The sequence below is a fragment of the Centroberyx gerrardi genome, chromosome 21, assembly GCF_048128805.1.
Source record: "Centroberyx gerrardi isolate f3 chromosome 21, fCenGer3.hap1.cur.20231027, whole genome shotgun sequence".
Taxonomy (NCBI): Eukaryota; Metazoa; Chordata; class Actinopteri; order Beryciformes; family Berycidae; genus Centroberyx; species Centroberyx gerrardi.
In genome coordinates, this window is record NC_136017.1 from 13063525 (window position 1) to 13083555 (window position 20031).

Below are 20031 nucleotides of genomic sequence, written 5' to 3' on the forward strand. Positions count from 1 at the left end.
GTGAATCAGATGTACTCCTGTGTATGAGGGTTATGCTGATAGAGATATTTCTTTTTTGTAAATGAATTTTTATGATGAAGTGATAATCCGAGAGATTCTTGTTTTTCTTGAATCTGGCGACACTTTTGCTGGTAAGTGGTCATTGCTTTGGTGTTTTGCATTCACTGTAGACACTGGCCCAACATAATAATAAGATACTCAATGTAGATTGCGGCTAATAAATAATGACCAACAATCGAAAAAAAAAAGAGACACATCTGCATTGCTCTTCGTTGGAAAGGCCACACCGATGGTCACACCAATGTTTTAGATCGAAGACTGTTGCTTTAATCTGCTTCTTTTTCTTTGGATTTTCTGTTGAAAATTGAGTTTCTGTAGGTGGTCTTTTCTTTGTCTGTTCAGCCATGGTGGCTATCCCTGCTCATGCCAACTACCGGGTTCTATTTATTCCAAACAAACCTCTGTTGATGCTTCTGCAAATGTAAAATGCATCAGTTCCTGTGAGGAGGAGGATCCCAGGAAAAGGCATAGGTGTTTAGAACAGCAAATGTAGAGGCTGTCGTGAACTGGCTATAGGTTGAATCTCTATTTTATGGTATCATCTGGTCATAGAGAGTAGCAAAATGGACATTTATTTATATGAAATAGTTGCAGATTATTACTTTGAAGTCAGCAATGTATCCCCCCAGGTTTCCCCTACCATTGTATAGGTGCGATGGATCAACCCTCCTTAAGGAGCTCGAAACACTAAAAGACTTTCATTAGTCTGGGTTTCAGTGGGGAGTTTTAGTGTCCCATGGTTGGCATTCTGTTTCAGAGGCAATTTTCCACCCTGACAAGAATAAATTCTGGAGGAAACATTGAACACTATTGTATTTTTTGGCATGAAAATGGTAAAATTTAAAGATACTGAAGATCAGCACAAAATATCGGCAGCTTCAATACTAAGATATTGGCATCAGCATGCTTTCAAAAACCCATACCGGTTGAACCCTATTGTGTATTACTGTGTTATCAATCTTAGCAAATATAACTGTGGTTAGAAGACTAATTTCTGTTGTTGTAAGCAAGGGCAGCAGTAGCCTAAAGGCTAGAGAAGCAGCTTTGTGAGCAGGAGGCAGACTTATTGAATCCCCAGGTCTGGTTCAAAAAATATAGGCAAGGAATTTGAATAACAACTGCTGTTGAGGAGCTAGTCAGTGGCCAACAGTTTTCCTCACCTCCTCTTTGTTTATCCACTCAAATGTACTGGTGTCAAAACCCCATTGACCTTATTCCCACAGCAGTTATTTTGAACTTAAGGTCACGCTTGGGTTGGGAAGCTACCTGAAAGATTGGCATATAAAACTAGTGTTAATTCAACACAAATGAGGACTTCAGATAGACTTAACTTTTTCAAATTAGCTATCAATCTCTGGAACAACTACGACTGCTTGAATTTAGCAGGGAAGCTAGCTAACTTGCTAGCTAGTTAGCTAAAAGCTGCCTAAACTAGATTGGGCAAAATATTACCTTAAAATGTGAAGCTACGGCCCTCCAGATTCTCCAGATCATTTCTAATACGTTTATCAGTGAGGAATCTGTGAAATAGTGAATTTTGTCTGATTCCCAGCGTCTGTATGATGTGCATCTTGTAACACAACAGTCAGCCATAGCTGGGTTGTACTTCTCTCTCTTGCTCTTCCAACCCCATGTGTGCAAGTTCAAAATGGCTGCCATTGGCATAAGGTCTACAATATGTAACATGTGCAGTGAATGAACAGGAGTGAAGATGATCAAATACTTGAAATAACACAATAAATATGAATGTGTCTCTTTCAATTTTGGTCCATTTACTTATGAAGAATCCTACCATTCAACAGTCCAGGCATCGAGTGTCTCTATTGTTATTGCAGATGAAAAGGCTTGATTAGATTATTCTGCTAGAAATACAGAGTGATGAGCTTCAGATGAGATGTGGCTTCAAAGCAGGTCGAAAAAAAAATGTATTTAAAAAAAAAGAAATGTAGGCTATGTATTGAGACCTGAAATCAAATCTAGGTCTCCAAGATAAAACTTGGAGCTGCTACCGTGGGCCTTGTGTTTATAATAGCCTTCCCAGGTTTAATTATTAGCACATAAGTAATCTCTGAGGCACAAATTGAATATTTGCATTTTCACATTAAGTTTAAACCTCCAGGGACCCCAATTCCAGCAGCATTTGAACGTTATCCTCTTTTGAAATCAAGTTTTCATTTAAAAGCTATTAACAGGTTTCAAAACACAGATGGATGTTTAAGGCACAGTAGTATCTAATTATCTTAATATGAATTATTAATTTCATCACACTATGATTGAATAAATGCAATAGCTTTGGTGCAGCACTTTGATAGTTACAGAGGAAAAATGTCCTTTCTTACTTTTTAGTGCAAAGAAGAAAGAAGTTATTATCGGCATCTGTTTTGTTTAAAAAAAACAAAAAAAAACAGCAATGACAAAACATATGCCACTGATTCGTTGCCCAATAAATTATAAATAAAACGATCACATTTTGCAATTTGACAGCAATAAGTAAACACTCCCATCCACAGCATGAACAGTAAATTTATACACTAATTTTGGTTTTAGACAGAATTACATTTTGATGTCAACAAGACTGTACACGAGTTTACCTGCATGTTTTCATAAACAGTATTTGCTCAGTTTTTCTGTTTTGTACCTGAAATGATGCAATAACATTCATCTAATTACATTAAACATATATAACTAATTTGCAAGGGTGGAAGTAATGAATTACAATTATTCTTGTTACTGTAACTGAGTACGTTTTTGCGCACTTTTAGTTAGTAAGTTAAGTTTACTCATGTATGTTTAGACTGAACTATTGTACTTGTGCTACTTTTTAAAATTGCATCCTTGACAGGAGCACACAGGTTGTAAGCTCTAAGCAGCGCCTCAGAAACTGGCCAACTGTAAACTGCCCAGTTGTAGAGCCATTAGCAGTGAAGGTTCAGTCAGCAGAAAAGAGAAGAGTAATCTGGCTTTACTTTATTTATGCACTTCATTTTGTAAAGCTTTTTTTAATGAAAAGAATTGAGTTTGAACTCTCTGTCCTCTCGTCCTTTGTGCACTGGCATGGGAAAGATCATTATAGAACAATGTGCTCTTTTGTGAAAAACGAAGTCAGCAACTCATATATTTTAAATGAGCTACTTTTTAGTTTTACTTAATTAATCCCCAACTTTTTCATATAAATAAATGTCCATTTTGCTTCTCTGTATTGCCGATTGACACCATGCAATAGTGATTCAACCTATAGCCAGGTCATGAAAGCTTTTACATTTGCTGTTCGAAACCCTCTGTGTTACATTTCCGGAGGCAACAACAGCAGTTCGTTTGGAATAAATAGAAGAAGGTAGAAGAAATATAACAAGCTGCAGTCTTTGTTGTTACATTACTACGCTGGGCCAGTGCCTACATTGAGTGCAAAACACCAAAACAAGGGCCACTTATCCCCAAAGGTGTCACCAAAAGCAAATAGTGAAGTATTACGCAATTTCAATCAGGAATACTACCTAAATCATTCATTCATTCATGCTTTCTCTTTACCCAATCAGAGTTGGCAAACGCTCTCCCCCTTTTTTCCAGAGAACCAATCAGAGTTAGCCGTCACTTCCCTCTCTTTTTCAGAGAGCCAATCGTCTAAGTGACGGGAGCGTAAACACGTCACCTACTATGCTATTGTGCTACTCACAGAACTATGCTGTATGCTGCTGTCATTCCAGTCGCTGTGCTTTCCTTCGTCCCTCCTCCACCCCATCACCACCAATGTCCAGGCTCCAGAGGAACTTCCCAGGGGGACATCCTAATTCCTACGTCCATCCCGGATGTACTCCTAACTTCACCAATGGGAGGAGTTCCTCCATGGAGCTTACGCCAAAGTTTCCATCATGTTTCATGTCATGAATAAAGTGTTTCATTTGAGCATTCATCCTAGTCTCTCCTGATTGAAATACTAGAATGTTGCGGTTTATCACTTTAGGTCGATTTTTACACCACTATGTTTCCTTCTACTTCAGTAGAATTTCAGCAAAGTAACAGAGAACTTGTGCTTGAGCATGATACTTTAGTACTCTTTCCACCCCTGCTAAGTTAAGAGACAAAGTACAGTTTAAACATCAGCAATAGGAAAAACCGGCATATCTTTGTTATGTGATGTGCGAGCCGCATCCCGGTCCTCGCCCGATCAGGACTGGTTTCCATGGCACTCATGCTGACAGAGTCAGACATGCCGAGCCTTTAGCACTTGCTAGCAGCAAAGGCACAGCATAAAAATGAGAATGTCAGCCTTCAGCGCAAGCCCGGGCAGACCTTTAACACCGGCCAATTAAATCCCTCTTTATTTTCTTCCGAGGGTTTTTTTTTATGAGGAAAAAAAAATGTCCATGCTAAGGTTATATCTACAGAGCAGGAAATTGTTTGCACTCGTTGGAAGGTAATTTTATAGCAGGTCACTGCGTAAACCGCTCTGATATTGCTTCTTGAGGCTTTTCTTATATAATACTGAACACAAAAAAACATAACACATAGTCGGTGGACGCTGCAATGTCCTTCAAAATGTCTGTGACCACATGACACCATACTTTCTCACTGAGCGCAGTCACGTTGCTGTTTTTCAGTTGGTTAGATTGATTCCTCCCCGCTAATGGTTTAATTTTGGCATAATTCAATAACCGCATTCTCCCAGGATACCTTACACATTTATATGAAGTCTATAATAACGTCTTGACAGTTAGATGAGACGGGAATCTCTGGTGGTTTAATTTGGTGCTAATTTCTGCTGGTTAACACACTTAACATGCCAAATGAGATCTAACACACCGCACTGACTCGTTCCCACTGTTTACATGATTCCTTGCATTGGACCAGGTGTGTAAAGATGCGGGGCCACCTGGAATTAAATTATTATTGGTTAGGGTTTGTGGACATTAAGGTGTGGGTTTGAATCCATGGATAGCTGGGAGAAACTGGAGGTAGAAGACAGTAGAAGACGTGCAACTGTGTGAATTGGAAGCAGGACAGTGCTAAAAAAGAGTATGCATGCTCAGCAAAGCCCTGGAACAAAGATGGTTAAATAAATAAGAGTAAATAAAGCTACAGGATGAAAAAAAATAATAATTCCTTCAAACCCGTCCAGCAGTGCAGAGCGTGTCGGGCATTTTTGGAAGCCAGCTAGGAGTGGATGTTGACCTTTGGGCGCTTTGCACCGTGGGACGGGTCAAACCAAAATGCCACCATCTCTGCACACCGGGCCCATTTGGGCCAGACTCTGCGTCGGTATTGCAGTGTAAATGGATATTGTCTTATGAAAAGATACATCTCAAACGTAGGGCTACATAAAGGCTTTAACAGTTGAAGGTCAAACTATGCAAACAGGAAAAACAAACGAAAATGTTGCAGCAACCAGAGCCAGCGGCCTCAATACAGTCACAAGAGGATTAAAAACAGTATTAGACTTTAGAATGTCTACTTTTAACCTGTACCCATTTTCTGGAATGAGAATGACACTGAGGCATATTCACATTCACATCTCCTCATGAGCGTGACGCAGATTCCTCTTGCAAGGCTTGCAGCAGCATGATATTATTATCGTTTCTCCACAGTGTATATGGATCAATGCCAGTGCAGTTAAGAACCAATTTGTCACATAGTGGACACACCAGCCTGACACATCCGACACATCTAAGCACCTGCTGGGTCTGGAAAAAAAAACAGTACATTGGCTATTTACTGCACTGTACAAGTAGAACTTACAGTACAGTACAAATCAAACTTAGTTCATAATTAGCCATATTAGCCAGCTGGCTGTCTTTTTAAAATAGTCAGTGTGCTGGTTTTACAAATTAATGATGGCTGCTGCACGCTGCATCGTTTCCCTTGTTTTCAGTTCGATTTTGAACTCCGCCATTCAACCCTTTAGAAGATTATTGCACAACTCTCTCTCTTTTTCACACACACACACACACACACACACGTACAGCACACAGCACATCACAAGTAGCTGACGTCAATACTGCTCTATGAGCCCTGAGAGCCCCTCCACAGGAGCCATTTTTTAACAAGCACGCCCACACTCTGCCAACTTGAGCCTTCCTATTGTCCAAACACAAGCAAACTGTCACTCACTGTACTCTTGGAGGAGGACATAGTCGGAAAACAATAGTTTTCCCATTACGACGAGTCCATTTTCCCTGGTTAAATCCAGCACCGAACTTTATCCATTTAGCAAGTCCATATCTCACAAGCCGAAATCAAATAAGCCCCAAACACTGTTGGATTTTGGAATTGTGTGGTTTTTTTTCTCTCTCTCTCTTTTCAGTACTATTCAGTGCTATTTTCAATAGCCACATTAGTATGTCTCTCTCACGAGTGAGAAAATGAGTTTTTCTACCTCCCACCATTTCATTATCGGAGCGATCTCCCAGCGCGCAGTCTAATTCCTTTAGCAAGGCCCCTGTTTCTGTATTAAACCAGACTCCTCACCACGCTTTGAAAGCCACAGAGATGGAAGCGAAATGGGGACAGAGGAGAGAGAGAGAGAGAGAGAGAGAGAGAGAGAGAGAGAGAGAGAGTGAGTTCACGGGTGGAATTTTACAGTAAATCAGAAGCCAATTAAAGTGTACATGTAGGCATATGGGCATGGAGACGGACCCACAAAGATGCACACAAGCCACCCACATACAAGCCCTATCCATCTAGCTCTTTCTTTCTCTCCTTTTCTCTCTCACTCAAGCCATCAGTATTAAAAACACACACACACATACACACAAGACCTCTAGAGAGATAGAAACACCAATGTCGCCAACGACAATAGGCCCTCTAATTCCAAACCACACTCATCCTAAGTAAACGCACTTTCCTTTTGAAGGGAATTGAAAGCACCTGCAGGGGCAAACAATGTGCCATACAGTACATTAATGTGCTGGAGAAGAGCATGGAAAGCTTCATAGGGCTTGTGGTAAACAGACATCTTAGACACCTACTGTATGTCTAGGAGAGGGCGCATTAACAATGTATGCTTGTGTTGAAAGAACCTGGTATTGGATTTCATAAACTTATATATAGGCCCTATATCATACATATATCTTTGTTGCCACCATTCTATGCTCCTTGTGAAAAAACAACAACAACATATGATATATAAGCCAACAGATCTCTATCACCAAATACCATGATTTTAAAACTTCACCCCATTATATTTGTATTGTATTTGTATTTATGGAATCTACACTACCAGTCAAATGTTTGGACACACCTGATTGGATGTACTGTGTTTTTCATTCTCTTAAAGCCATTTTGATCTAAAGGCTTCTGCTTAAATACTTGAAATGTGTCTTAGACAAATATAAATAGTGAAGTTGATGTCTATGTATGAATTTCTTTCCAAAGCCTTTGCCTTTCCATCAAGGCAAAGGGCGGCTACTTTAAAGAATCTAAAATATAAGATAGTTTTGATTTGTTTAACACTTTTTTGGTCACTGCATAATTCCATCTGTGTTATTTCATAGTTTTGATGTCTTTACTATTATTCTAAAATGTGGAAAATAGTAAAAATAAAGAACAATGTGGTGTGTCCAAACTTTTGACTGGTAGTGTATGTTTGACTTAACATCTGGGACACAGAAAAAAAATCCCTTCATACCCCATACATCCCTAATACTGACAGTGACATTCCACTTGACCTTGTTCCACAGCAGTCGGCTGCACCGCCGTTCAGAAACAACATCACTTCCCGACAATAAACTGGCGTTACATAGTGTTCTGCATTGTTCATGTATCATTGACCACTGATTCACTTATTTGGTCCCATTCACTCTGCGGCTCGATGACGCACACAGGGCGGGGTGGGACAGGGCAGGGCTCCAAGCGCGTGCACACACACGTGGAAACACACGTGCACACACACACACACACTGGCGGACGTGCTCTAGTTAAATGACTTGACACTCTGAAGGAAGCCATACATCAACCTGTTGTTTTTTTGGCCGGGCGTCACCGGGCTCGGCTGGGGAGTCAGTAATGCTATGGTTGCCATTTATCAAACGACAGGGTTACTGCGGCTCCGGATCAACGGGTGCAGCCGCCATAAACAAACAAACAAAACGGGAGGCCTGATGAATACAACCGGGCTGCCCAGTGGGAGCAGGGAGGGAGAACAGAGCAAAGGGAGAAACGCAGAGGGAAAATGCAGGCGTGCTGCTGAGGAACACAGGCAGAGAGCGAAACGCCGGCGACCAAAGGGGAAAAAAAAAAACGACCAAATGAAACAACATACTGTAGCATCTCCCTCTCCTTCCTTTCCTCCTGCCTCGGCACTGACACAGATACCGTATATATCTTTGCAAGCTTTGATCACACAGTCTCTACTTGTACATTGCATACACACACACACATGCCACTTAGATTCCTTACATAACATGAAAACATAATATGAAATCTATAGCTGGCAACAGACTGTAATTAGCTTCCATTTTGCAACTGGGGTTTTCATATCTATATCATCAACACTCTGGAAAGAGAGGAAAAAGTTGCACTAATGCTAACAGCAGGCTAGCTGGTACCAGAAATTTCCATAATTTCTATTCCTGGCAGTAAATCATAGAGTGTGTTTCTTAAAATAAAAAATAAAAAAGCTGTTTCCTAGACATTGATATATTTGTTAATATATTCTGCTCTTTGGACTAAATTAGGATGCAAAGGTTTTGTTCTTATTACCAGGAGGTATTTTGGTAAAGAGTAAGAGTGTTTCTCTCTTCAGACAAAATTATGGAACATCAAAGATTACATAGCAACACATCAAAAACCAGGTTTCATCATTATCTTATTGATGAACTGCTAATTATCATGTTTTACCTATTTTCTTTCAGGGAAAAACCAAGAAAACAAAATTATTAATGTATATACATCATTTTAAAAGCAAAACAACAACAAAAAAAAACACCTTAGTAGAACCTGATGAAAAACTGGATTTGAGAGATTTAGGAAATTATTTTGGGAAATAATTTGCCTAAATCTCCATCTGATGATTGTCGGTATATACATTATGTGTAGAAATACATAGGTTCTTACAGCATAGGTTGTAATGATGGAAAATAATCTCATGGCAATGAGATTAATGAGATCACTAAAAAAGGTTAATTTTGCTTCATTGTTTACAAACAATACACATGTACATAACCCTTATGAAAAAGTCACATGTGGAAAAACGTGTTAATTTAAAGCACATGTGCTTTTTGGACACATGTTGGTTTTGCATGTGAAATGAATTTTCCACACGTTAAACAAACATTGTCACATGTAACAGCAGGAGACTACATGTGGAAAAGAAAAATCACTTTTCACCAGTGAATTTAAATATTCACATCTGAAGAACAAACTATCAAATGGACAGAAAACCTGAAAAAAACATTGTTTACATCTGAAAACCAAACATGTGTCCAAAAAGCACATGTGCTTTGAAGTCACATGCATATTTCCACGTGACTTTTTTTTTTTTTTGTAAGGGAAACCATTTCTAGATTTAAAAAAAAAACACACACAAACACATTTCAACTCATATTTAACTGTCACACACTGTCAGGCTGCGTATCAGAAGAGCGAAACATTTCCTCAAACCAATTAACGAAACACAATAAAGCCGGCAAGTAGGCAGTTTTCATAGGACAGATGGCATTAGACTGTGCGTGGCTCCAGACTGGCCTTTTTAAATGCAGAGTCAATGGATTTGTTCTGGAAATTAATTCAACACAGGCTGGACAGTGGTACTGAGAGGTTGACGGGACTAGAAAGTCAACTAGAGCTTGTGATTGATTGCCAATTTGCAACTTTGAACTCCCAGACTGTAAAGTTAGAGTGTTGTGGCTCAAGTGCCTTTGAGCAAGGAATTGAACCCACAACTGCTCATTGTCCAAATAGCATCTAAGCGTGTGATTGTATTAGATAACTTTCTGTTCCCACGAGTGAGACAGTATTCTTAGTCACTTTGCCCGGCTGAATAAAAGATAAACAGCTGTTTTTTCCTTGCTCTTAATTGAAATACCTTCATTATTCATAAACCTATGGCTTTCGATCTGAACCTGAACGCGCGCTTCGCTTCACACGGGTTTTCCCCCCGTTATGACGGAGGCCTTGGTCGTCAAACGTCGTGCTAACAGGTTTTTTGCCACGTGACGCTTCGCGATCCGAACATTTCATACATAATGCATCGCGATCGCGGCTCAATACCGACGTCGACGTACAGTATTTTCACGACTGTTGATGGGGAATTAACAGAAGAGAAGACCACGGGAGTAAACAGTTGCTGAGTATTGTAAAGAAAAAAAGGGAGAGGAAAAACTGATCAGTAATTACGGGGATGGGAGGTGTTGGTGGTGGTGGTGGTGATGGTGGGGGGGGGGAGGGGGGTAAGAATCGGTTGAGCGCTGATGAACATTTGAGCATTTCTACATGCCTGAAGGAATTCCATTAACCACTCTGATTAAAGTAATCATTGGAGCCATCGGTGCCTGTCAGATGCCATCCCTGCCCTCTCAATTACCCAAATCTCCTTGAACTCAATTGCTCACATCATCATGGAGGGGCTGGGGGTGGCAGGCAGGCAGGCCGGGAAAGAAGAGGCATCTCCAGCAGCAGGGGGTGGTGGGAGATGGAGGTGGGGGGGGGTGGGGGGTTAGGTGAGGCAAACCCTCGAGCATATGGAACATGTCCACCCCCTCTCTCTGTCTAAGCATACAGAGGATGCCCACGCATTAGGCCTAATTAGCATTTAGACGCGCTATAGCCGCGATGGGTGGTACAGTCCGGATATGGGATGTAAAGTGTAGCGTAAAGGCTCTTTGCATTTCTTTTTTAAACTGCAAGAAGTACCAGATGGGTGAAGTTTTTTTTTTTTTTCCCCACAGCTGGAGAGAGTTCAGATAGTGTCAGTTAAGTTGTCAATCACAAGATATGCAGAACAGACATTCAAATACTTGTATGTGATGTTTAAGCTTTCTGGCAGTATTGTGACCTATACATCAAAACCAGATTTCATCATTATCTTATGGATGATCTGCTAATTATCATGTTTTTACCTATTTTCTTCCAGGGAAAAAACTCAGAAAACAAAATTATTAATGTACTGTATATACATCATTTTGAAATCAAAGCAAAAAAACATCTTAAAAGAACCTGATGAAAAACTGGATTTGAGAGGAAATTATTAGCCTAATTACCATTTAGATACCATATAGCCATGATGGGATGTAAAGTGTAGCGTAAAAAGCTCTTTGCATTTCTCTTGAAACTGCAAGACGTACCAGATGGGTGAGGTTTTTTTTTTGGTTTTTTTCTCCCACAGCTGGAGAGAGTTCAGATAGTGTCAGTTAAGTTGTCAATCACACAAGACTATGCAGAACAGACATTCACACACTTGACTGTGATGCTCAAGCTTTCTGGCAGTATTGTGACCTATGTGGCGAACCCCACCGATCTGGCACCGCTCTGACTTAAACAAACTATACAAAACATAAAAAAAAAAAAAACATCTTCTCCATCTTTCTACTATCTGTGCAACACATTGCTACGTCTGAATCCTGTACAGAACATGATGAACATATGAACATGAAACATATGAAACATATCAGCATGCCACAACATACTACATTCAAAACATACTGATGCCTGTCTAGCATCAAGTTAATTTGCTGTTATCAGATAATTTTACCACCACCAGTATATTTTTTTTTTCCCACTCTGCTGATATGCTGTTAGATTTAGCAGATGTCTACTCAATCAAACCCAGGAAATATTAAAATATCCTGGCATTTTCAGCACACTGATGTTGGAAAATAATTGCCTGCCAATTTAAACTCAGTGTACTGAAATAGCCGAGTGATGCGCCAGTACTACATGCAACTTGGACCGCTCTCCTGTGTTGTGCCACTCCACACCGATTAATTCTCAAATGGTGTGAAAGTAGAAGTGAAAGGGAATATTGGAACGCGAAACTTCCCATCTCTCCCCTTCCATCTCTTTATCTAATGGATGTCAGATTATTTGCGGAGCGGAGGAACCAAATTAGAGTTTCTTTTGAGCTGCGTTGCTGCATGCGGTAGGCTACATATGGCGAAGGGTGAGACTTCTGTGACAGCTGCATCTGCACCTCCATCACGCCCCGCGTTGCATCACCCCCCACATTAAATTCACACAATATGGTTAGCCATAAGTCGGGGGGCTCTTGTGTAGCATGATGCAACACACTTTGAAATATTTCACCGCAGAACTTCCTTTTGTGAATACAGATGTAACCGTTACAGAAGTCCCACTTTTTGCAATGCTGGCTGAACTTTTTGTTTATTTATTTAGTTTCAATTCTGCAGCACCAGTGCAGATTGGACTGGTTGACAGCATTTCATAACATTGCAACTTAACTGATGGAGTGAACATGATACAGTTAGACCCTCACACAGACCCTCTGCAAAGCTGTAAGTGGAATAATATAGGAAGGCATGTTAAACTCTGTGGCCTTCATTGATGCTTCTGTGTTAAGACCTAAAGGACCCATTGGCTGATTAAAAGCATTATTTGACCAGCAAGAGAGTTAATTCTCTCTCTCTCTCTCTCTCTCTCTCTCTCTCTCTCTCTCTCTCTCACACACACACACACACACACACACACACACACACGCTGTAGCCGCCTGCAGTGGGAACATGGCTACTTCATTCATCCATTACTCTGGGACTGGGTACTGGTTCACAACAATGATGGAGCCTCTACATTGGGGGTTTTGGGAGGGCCATGGATATGCACACACACACACACACACACACACCCACACACACACACACACTCACAAACACATTCAGTAATCACTAGCCCATTTGGAATGCATGATTCAATGATTATGTAATTGTGCTCAAGCAGTTTTTTTTCCCTCTACCGTTCTGTCAACTTAGTCAAATCACACTGAAAAATAGAATAATCTAGGAAATGAAAACAACAGCAGATTGCCATGTGAGCCACATTTTAAACATGTTGCTATTGAAAAGTCACCCATCAATTTGTGACCTGAGAGGCTTCGGGAGGCTTCCTTGTGGCACTCAAGAAAGCATGAGTCATTTTCCATATTAATATTAGAAAAATAAATCAACATCGGCGTCAAAAAACCGTCAACATCGTGTCGTCCCATAGGCCTCCCAGTGCTGGTCGACTGCACACACTTCTTGGCTATGATTCACCCCTGCTACATGTATGACACATCCACAGTTACACTCGGTTCCAGGACTCCTCATCTCCCAAATGGTGCCTTCTGTTCTCATTCTGGGCTTCTATGAAAAGATCCAACAAATGAAGGACCCTGAACAGCCCAATTTTTTCTTTTCTTTTCTTTTTTTTTTTGCCATTGAGGAAAGGCAGCTGCCACCTCAGTGAAAATAAGAGAAAATCATTGTAACATACAACACAGTACAAAACAGTAGATCTGAGACTTTTGTATTTTACGCCTAACAACTGATAGTGGAGGTCTCAATAATGATAAATTCCCAGTGATTCAAATTTGATACAATAATTCCCTCTGAGCTCGTTAGACAAATAAGCAACAGATGAAGGTATCTCGGAAGGTTTTCTGCCTCCTCTCCAGAGAGATCACTGTCTATCTCAGTTAGGGAACATTGGATGCCTAAATGGTGATGCTCACTGCACAGTGAAAATGGTGGCACAGTGCATCCTTTGCATTTTTTATAGACCTACTTTGCATATCAGATATTAAGTGGGTCAAGCGAATGAAGTGAATGGTAACTTTTCACAATCCAAACAACCACTTCGAGGATTCAAAACCCAACTAGTATATTCAATTTCATTTTTTCTAATGTCATTGTATACACTCGTTTTTTTTTTTTGTCTTTCTTAATAAACAGATTCAAAAGATCTGTGCAGCTTACAAACCAATTAAAAAAGATCAATTTAGTGTTGAAATGGTTTTGAGACAGCACACCCTTAATCCTGTTTTACTTCTTAATCAATGTCAGAGTTTACACCCATTGGCTTTCTTACAATGCTAAAATAACATTTCATCTTAAATCAACTCCAGTGATGTTTATATAAATTACCCAATCATTGCTTGCCAAGGCAGTAATGCTGATGCTGTTGTCATGGTATAATTGCAAAGGGACAGCCTCAGATAATGCTCATTGATTGAAACACATTGATTACAATCCTCATTGAAACACTAACCACCCCTTTGAGCGAAGCATGTACTGTGTCTTTATCTGCTCTGATGGAGTCCACAACATAGTTGGGATCAATTCAATTTCTTTTCAGCAAATGGATTTTCAATTGATTACCAAAAAAAGTTAGGCTACTTTTGGCCCTGAAACACTTTTTTTCAAGCTCTTCAACCCCATCATTCACACTGAGTGCTGCCATATATTTTGGGTTTTGATTCGTAGTTTCCATTAACTGTCTGAATTTGAAACTCAGATGTTGGCCCAAACCCAAACGGCCTCCATTCATATCATCAACAACAGCCTTAGGTTCCTCATAAGCACATTATATGAACCTGACATCATGTTTATTTGATGACAATAACATAGTTTGGTCAATATAGTGCAATAAGTGCAAAGCAATCAAAACAAATAAAATTGATAAGGGATAGAGAATTTGCGAATGCTTGTATAAAAATAGGTGTTACATTGATTAAAATATCAGTATTACACAACATAATTATTACTTCAAATATCATTTATGAATTTTGTTTTGATAACATATCAATTCTACATATTAAGAATGAATACCCATATTCATTTTTAATATAATAATCTCCTTTATGAGAGCTCATGAAGGCTAACTTGCCTTCCAATTCCAAAAAGTGCAGAAAGCATACAAAGACACTTTTTTTTTCTTCTTCTTCAAATGACGCAGTCTTTTTTGAACATTGGGGGTGTGCCACTTTCAAAAAAAGCCACTTTTACAATGCAGAGCTACAGTAAATGAAACTACAAACATAAGCCTTTTCAGAGGATCATGGAGTATGATGACACAGGTAATATTGATGTAGAATCAAAAGTTTTGAAAAGACATGGCAGATTATATCAATAAATACTTACTTACAGACTACAGCAGAAAATAGTCCTACACAGTTTTGATGATCTGCTGTACAGTGTTTTTGTCCAGGAGTGATTTTATAAACATTTTTTTTCTGATTCACAATATACCTTATGTATGGTTATATTCCTGAAAATGAAGTTGGGTAAGATTTACCTGTACACTTACATTTTGTGTGTAATTCGATCTTCACCATAGAAAAATAGATTTTGCATCATCAGTTAAGTAGAGCAATTTTGTTCATCCATTTTTGTTTCAGAAAGCTGTATCCATTCCTGTAATGTCATGTTTCAGAAATAAGAATAAGATTGTTCGGCACACCCCGTTTTTACTGCTTCTCTTTTGTTTGTTTGTGTTGTGCCAAGGCACCCTATAAACTGAGCCACTGTTTTAAGGAGGGTAAGAGAGAAAATGCTTCATTACATTAATGATTCTGTTGCTCAGAACTGGCTAAAGGTGGTCTGTTTCTCAAGAACTTCGAGGTAATCGGGCTCAGACTGCAGTTTAGCTTTTAGCTCCAAATATTCATTTCTGTTGGGCTCAACATAAACAGTACTGGGCGCTGTGCCATAGAGCACTGTTTCTCTTATCCTCTCCGGGTGCAAGAACTGACGTCTGACATCAAAGTTTGGGTTGTACGTGTATGACACAGGCCCTGTGTACTTGTACTCTAAATTGGCACCTGCTGGGATGGTTGGGATGGATTGATGGGGGGACTGCTTATCGGGCTCAAGGATGCCTCTGAAGAAATGATCTGCATCCTGGACGGGGGAGGGATTTTCACGTGGCTCGATGGTGCTAACACTGTACGTGGGGCTCCTCATTGTATTGCTATCCCTCTCCTCATCCGGGGTACTCCTGTACGTCACCTTGAGCTCGTGGAGGTCGCGGTAATCCTCCACAGTGTTTCCCTCCCTTGACCTGTAAATGGGATTTTTGCACATGTGGCCCATGGGATGCGGGATGTACTCATAGACGTGGCCGGCCGGGGCCTTCACTTTAGGACCGGAGCGGTTGCTGTAGAGGCTGTACTGCAAGTTGAACGAGCTGACGTCCGAGTTGTTGGTGCTCGTGCGGTCGCTCTGTGACTTTTTGCGCTTTTTCATCACTACCACAAACAGCCCCGCCGCCACGAAGACGGACATGATGAAGACGAGCAGGAGGCTGAGGATGAGGACGGAGAGGGGGACGGTGCTGCTGGGGGTGTTGAACCTCTGCGGGGTGTCTGTGGTAGTGACCCTGTCATCCACCGGCTCGTCCGTAGGGGGAGCTGTCGACACAGGGACGTCGGAGTAGTCGGGGCACAGCTGCTCTGACTGGATCGAGCGCAGGTCCATTCCGGTGTGGCGTTTCGGCGTCTCACACACGACCTCGTTAACCACGGTGCCTGCGCTGAGCTGCTCCAGCCATATCTTCATCCCCACTATGTCACAGGAGCAGTCCCACGGGTTCTCAAACAGATCTATCTGCACCAGCAGCTTCAGCTGATCTAAAACACCACTGACAGGCAGGTTTTGGAAATTGTTGCTGCGGAGATTAAGCCTAGACAAGGAGAGGCTGGCAAAGATGCCCCCTGGTAAGGTTTTCAGGAGGTTATTGTTGAGGAAAAGCAGCTGTAGGTTAGGAAGGTAGCGGAAAGTGCCTACATCAATCTCTCTGATTTTGTTATACTCTAAATAAAGATACTGCAGGTTCTGCAAACCAAAAAACATTTCTGCTGTAAGCCTGTCCATGAGATTACCATTTAAATACAGCCTACGCAGGTTGGTTAAATCCCCAAAAGCTCGGTCGTGGATCAGGGTTATCCTGTTGTTTCCCAGGTGAAGCAAATCCAATCCAGTGGCATCGACAAAATCTGATCTCCGTACCACAGGGATGTAATTTCCAGTCAGATACATTTTTTTAGGATTGTATGGCTTCGGTTTAAGATCAGAAATACTCTCAATCTTTCTCTCTTGGCAGTTGACATTTAGCCCAAGGTCAGATATCTGCAGATTACATGTACAGGCAGTGGGGCAGTCCAAAGGCACAGGAGATTTGGTCTGAAAAGCAATGATGGGGCCATAGTTGTAAGCGTTGACACCTGGTATGCGGGAGGTGGGCTTTGGCCTAGTTTTGTTAAGTTGGCGCGTGCCCTTGGTGGGCCTGGACGAGGACCTCAAAACGGCCGAGGAGGTGGCGGAGGCTGTGACAGCAGCAGGCGTGGTCTGGTAATATCCATTGGTGCTGAGAGGGGGCGCGGGCCTCACCGTGTCTTCCAGGGGTCTTCGCGGGCAGAGCTCCTGCTTGGACACCTCATCCAGGTCTCTGCCGTGGAGCCTGAACGGCGTCTCGCACACCACCTCCCCCACCAGGGCCGTGTAGGCTATGCTCTCCAGCCAGGCCTTCAGAGCGATGAGCTCGCAGGAGCAATTCCACGGATTCTCCTCCAGTTGTAATTCCACCACTTTGTCCATGTGCTCCAGGAGGCCGATGTACGGGAACATTTTTAACCGGTTCCCCCTCAGGTCCAAGTGGGTCAGGGGAACATTCCGGAAGATGTTCGGAGGCATGGCGGAGAGCAGGTTGTCGTTCAAAATCATCACCGTCAGTTGGTGTAGCTTGCTCAAGGCGTTGGACTCTATGTTGGTGATGTAATTGTAATCAATCTGAAGGTATTCCAAACTCTCCAGTCCCGCGAATGTATCATCCCTCAGAATGTCAATCTTGTTGTTATTCAGGTGCAACCTTTTTAATCCCTGGAGTCCGTTGAAGGCACCCGACTCTATCTCAGAGATGTCATTGTTCCCCAAGTGCAGGATGGTCACCCCGGTGTAATTGATGAAATCATTGACTGACAGCTTCTTCAGGAGGTTCCCTGTCAGCAGGAGGTGGTACATGGAGAAATGGACCGGGCTGATCTCTGTCAGCCTGACGATCCCCCGGTTCTCGCAGCTCACCGTCAGGATCCCTTCCTTCTCCTCGCAAGTACACAGGTTCTGACAGATCTCCCCATAATTGTCATACATCTCGACCAGCCTCAGAGATGATGCAATCAGAAGGATTATTTTTAGGATCCAGATATGCATTTTTCGTGGGAGAGGGTGCCCCAGCTCACTCAAGTGCGGTACCAGTATGAGGTGTCATCTAAGGAGGAAAAGAAAAGGACGGGTTCTGTTTTATACACCATGACATAGATAGATGGAAAATATATATGTGATATATATAGGCAGTATTTAGAAATGCATATAAATAATGGACTCGTGCAAATGAAGGCTGAGATTCTATGATGAACAGATATCAGACATTCATAACAAACATGCAGAGAAAGACAAGTAGGCCTATTAACGCTCGTTCATTATGCAGATGTGTTATGTCGGCATCATTTGGGATTGTAGGTTTGCAGAGAACAAGCGACACAGATGGTTCTTTCATAAATCCATACTTTGACAATAGGCTATAATAATCAACTTGATAATGCAACTATCCGCGGTGGATGGCCACTGCGCATTTTTGATAGCTCGCCTGAATTCCAATCCATCTTGGAAGGAAAAAAAAGAAAAAAAAAAAAAGAAAGAGAGAATTGGGAATCGCCATCCGCGGTGTAAAGGCAGAGAGATCTTGTCATTTTACTAATTCAATCCCCAGAGAATTTCAGCAGAGAAGCGCACTATCAAAACATCTCAGACCACACAGCTACGTGTGCAGATGTGGCAGATCCGGATTGTTTCAAGATTCACCCCCTCTCCACCCCCCCTCCTCCTCCCCGAAGTCACATTAAAATCTCGAAGAGGCAAGCAACTGTCTCCTAACCAGAAAGATTTCTCACTCACCCCGCATCCCCGACGACTTGAAAACAGTGGAAAAACTGTCGGATTCCGTCTCCTCACGTCCGTCCAACGACATGAGGACGGAGAATTTAATCGCCTGGTATGACTAAAACAATCTTGGGAGGGGAAGAAAAATATATATATATGCGGGCTCTCATAAACGAATCGGCTGAGAGAAGCGGTCCATGTTCATCTTAAAATCCGGCCTGCGTTAGAAATTGTGAATATCAGCCTACAAGGCGACAGTCACAGCCCTTCTTCTGCCCACGGGCGAAAAAAAGAAATGAGGGGAGTTGATCAAAGGCAAATGAGCAAGTGTCGTTGATCTCATACCGGGTCTCTGTTTGAAATTGCATTTTGATGGGGAGTAAATAATTCTATAATCAAGTATTCTGAATGGCATCCGGTATAGAGAAGGTTATAGATCGTGTTCTCTCTCTCTCTCTCTCTCTCTCTCTCACTCTCTCTCTCTCTCTCTTTCTCTCTCTCTCCACAGACGCGTGAGCGCGCGCGCACGCACCCAAACACACTCTCTCTCTCTCTCTCTCTCTCTCTCACACACACACACACACACACACCTACACTCACACACAGACACACACAAATACACACGATAGGTCCGTGTGCGATGCGAAAAAGAAAACACACACACACACACACACACGTCGGCCCAGAAAATCTTCTCAATTTTGCATTTTAACATTATAGCGACATGTTCCCACTATATTGACGGTTTGGTTGGCATGATTGAGTCATACACCGACTTTCCCCTCGTTCGTTTTCCCCACATTCGAGTTGATTTTGTCCATAACCTTAAGAAATGCCCATCGCCAATGGACATAATACAGATAACTTGACTATCAGTTATGCTCGCAGGGTCTCCTCGCGCTGAAGCGGCGTTATTTGGAACGAATAAAACTGTGATGATATGTCTGGGCATAAAAATGCAGGCTGTATGCTTGTTATTGCCACGCCAGCCGCAGACGCCTTGCTTAACAGCGTCTTAAATCCGGATCAACTTCAACACAGCAAACGCAACTGGGGGGGAGAAACAGAGATTTCAGCACCACGGACAGATCCCCCCCCAAACAAATGTAAGCAT

At 41.7% G+C, this 20031-nt stretch overlaps 1 protein-coding gene across 1 annotated transcript; it reads right to left on the reverse strand.

Annotated features, from left to right (window-relative positions):
* Positions 1-15560: 15560 nt before the first annotated feature.
* On the reverse strand, positions 15561-18188 carry slitrk5 (SLIT and NTRK like family member 5). Its single transcript, XM_071906467.2, has one exon. The coding sequence runs from the start codon at positions 18186-18188 to the stop codon at positions 15561-15563; it is 2628 nt and encodes an 875-aa protein (XP_071762568.1).
* Positions 18189-20031: the final 1843 nt, after the last annotated feature.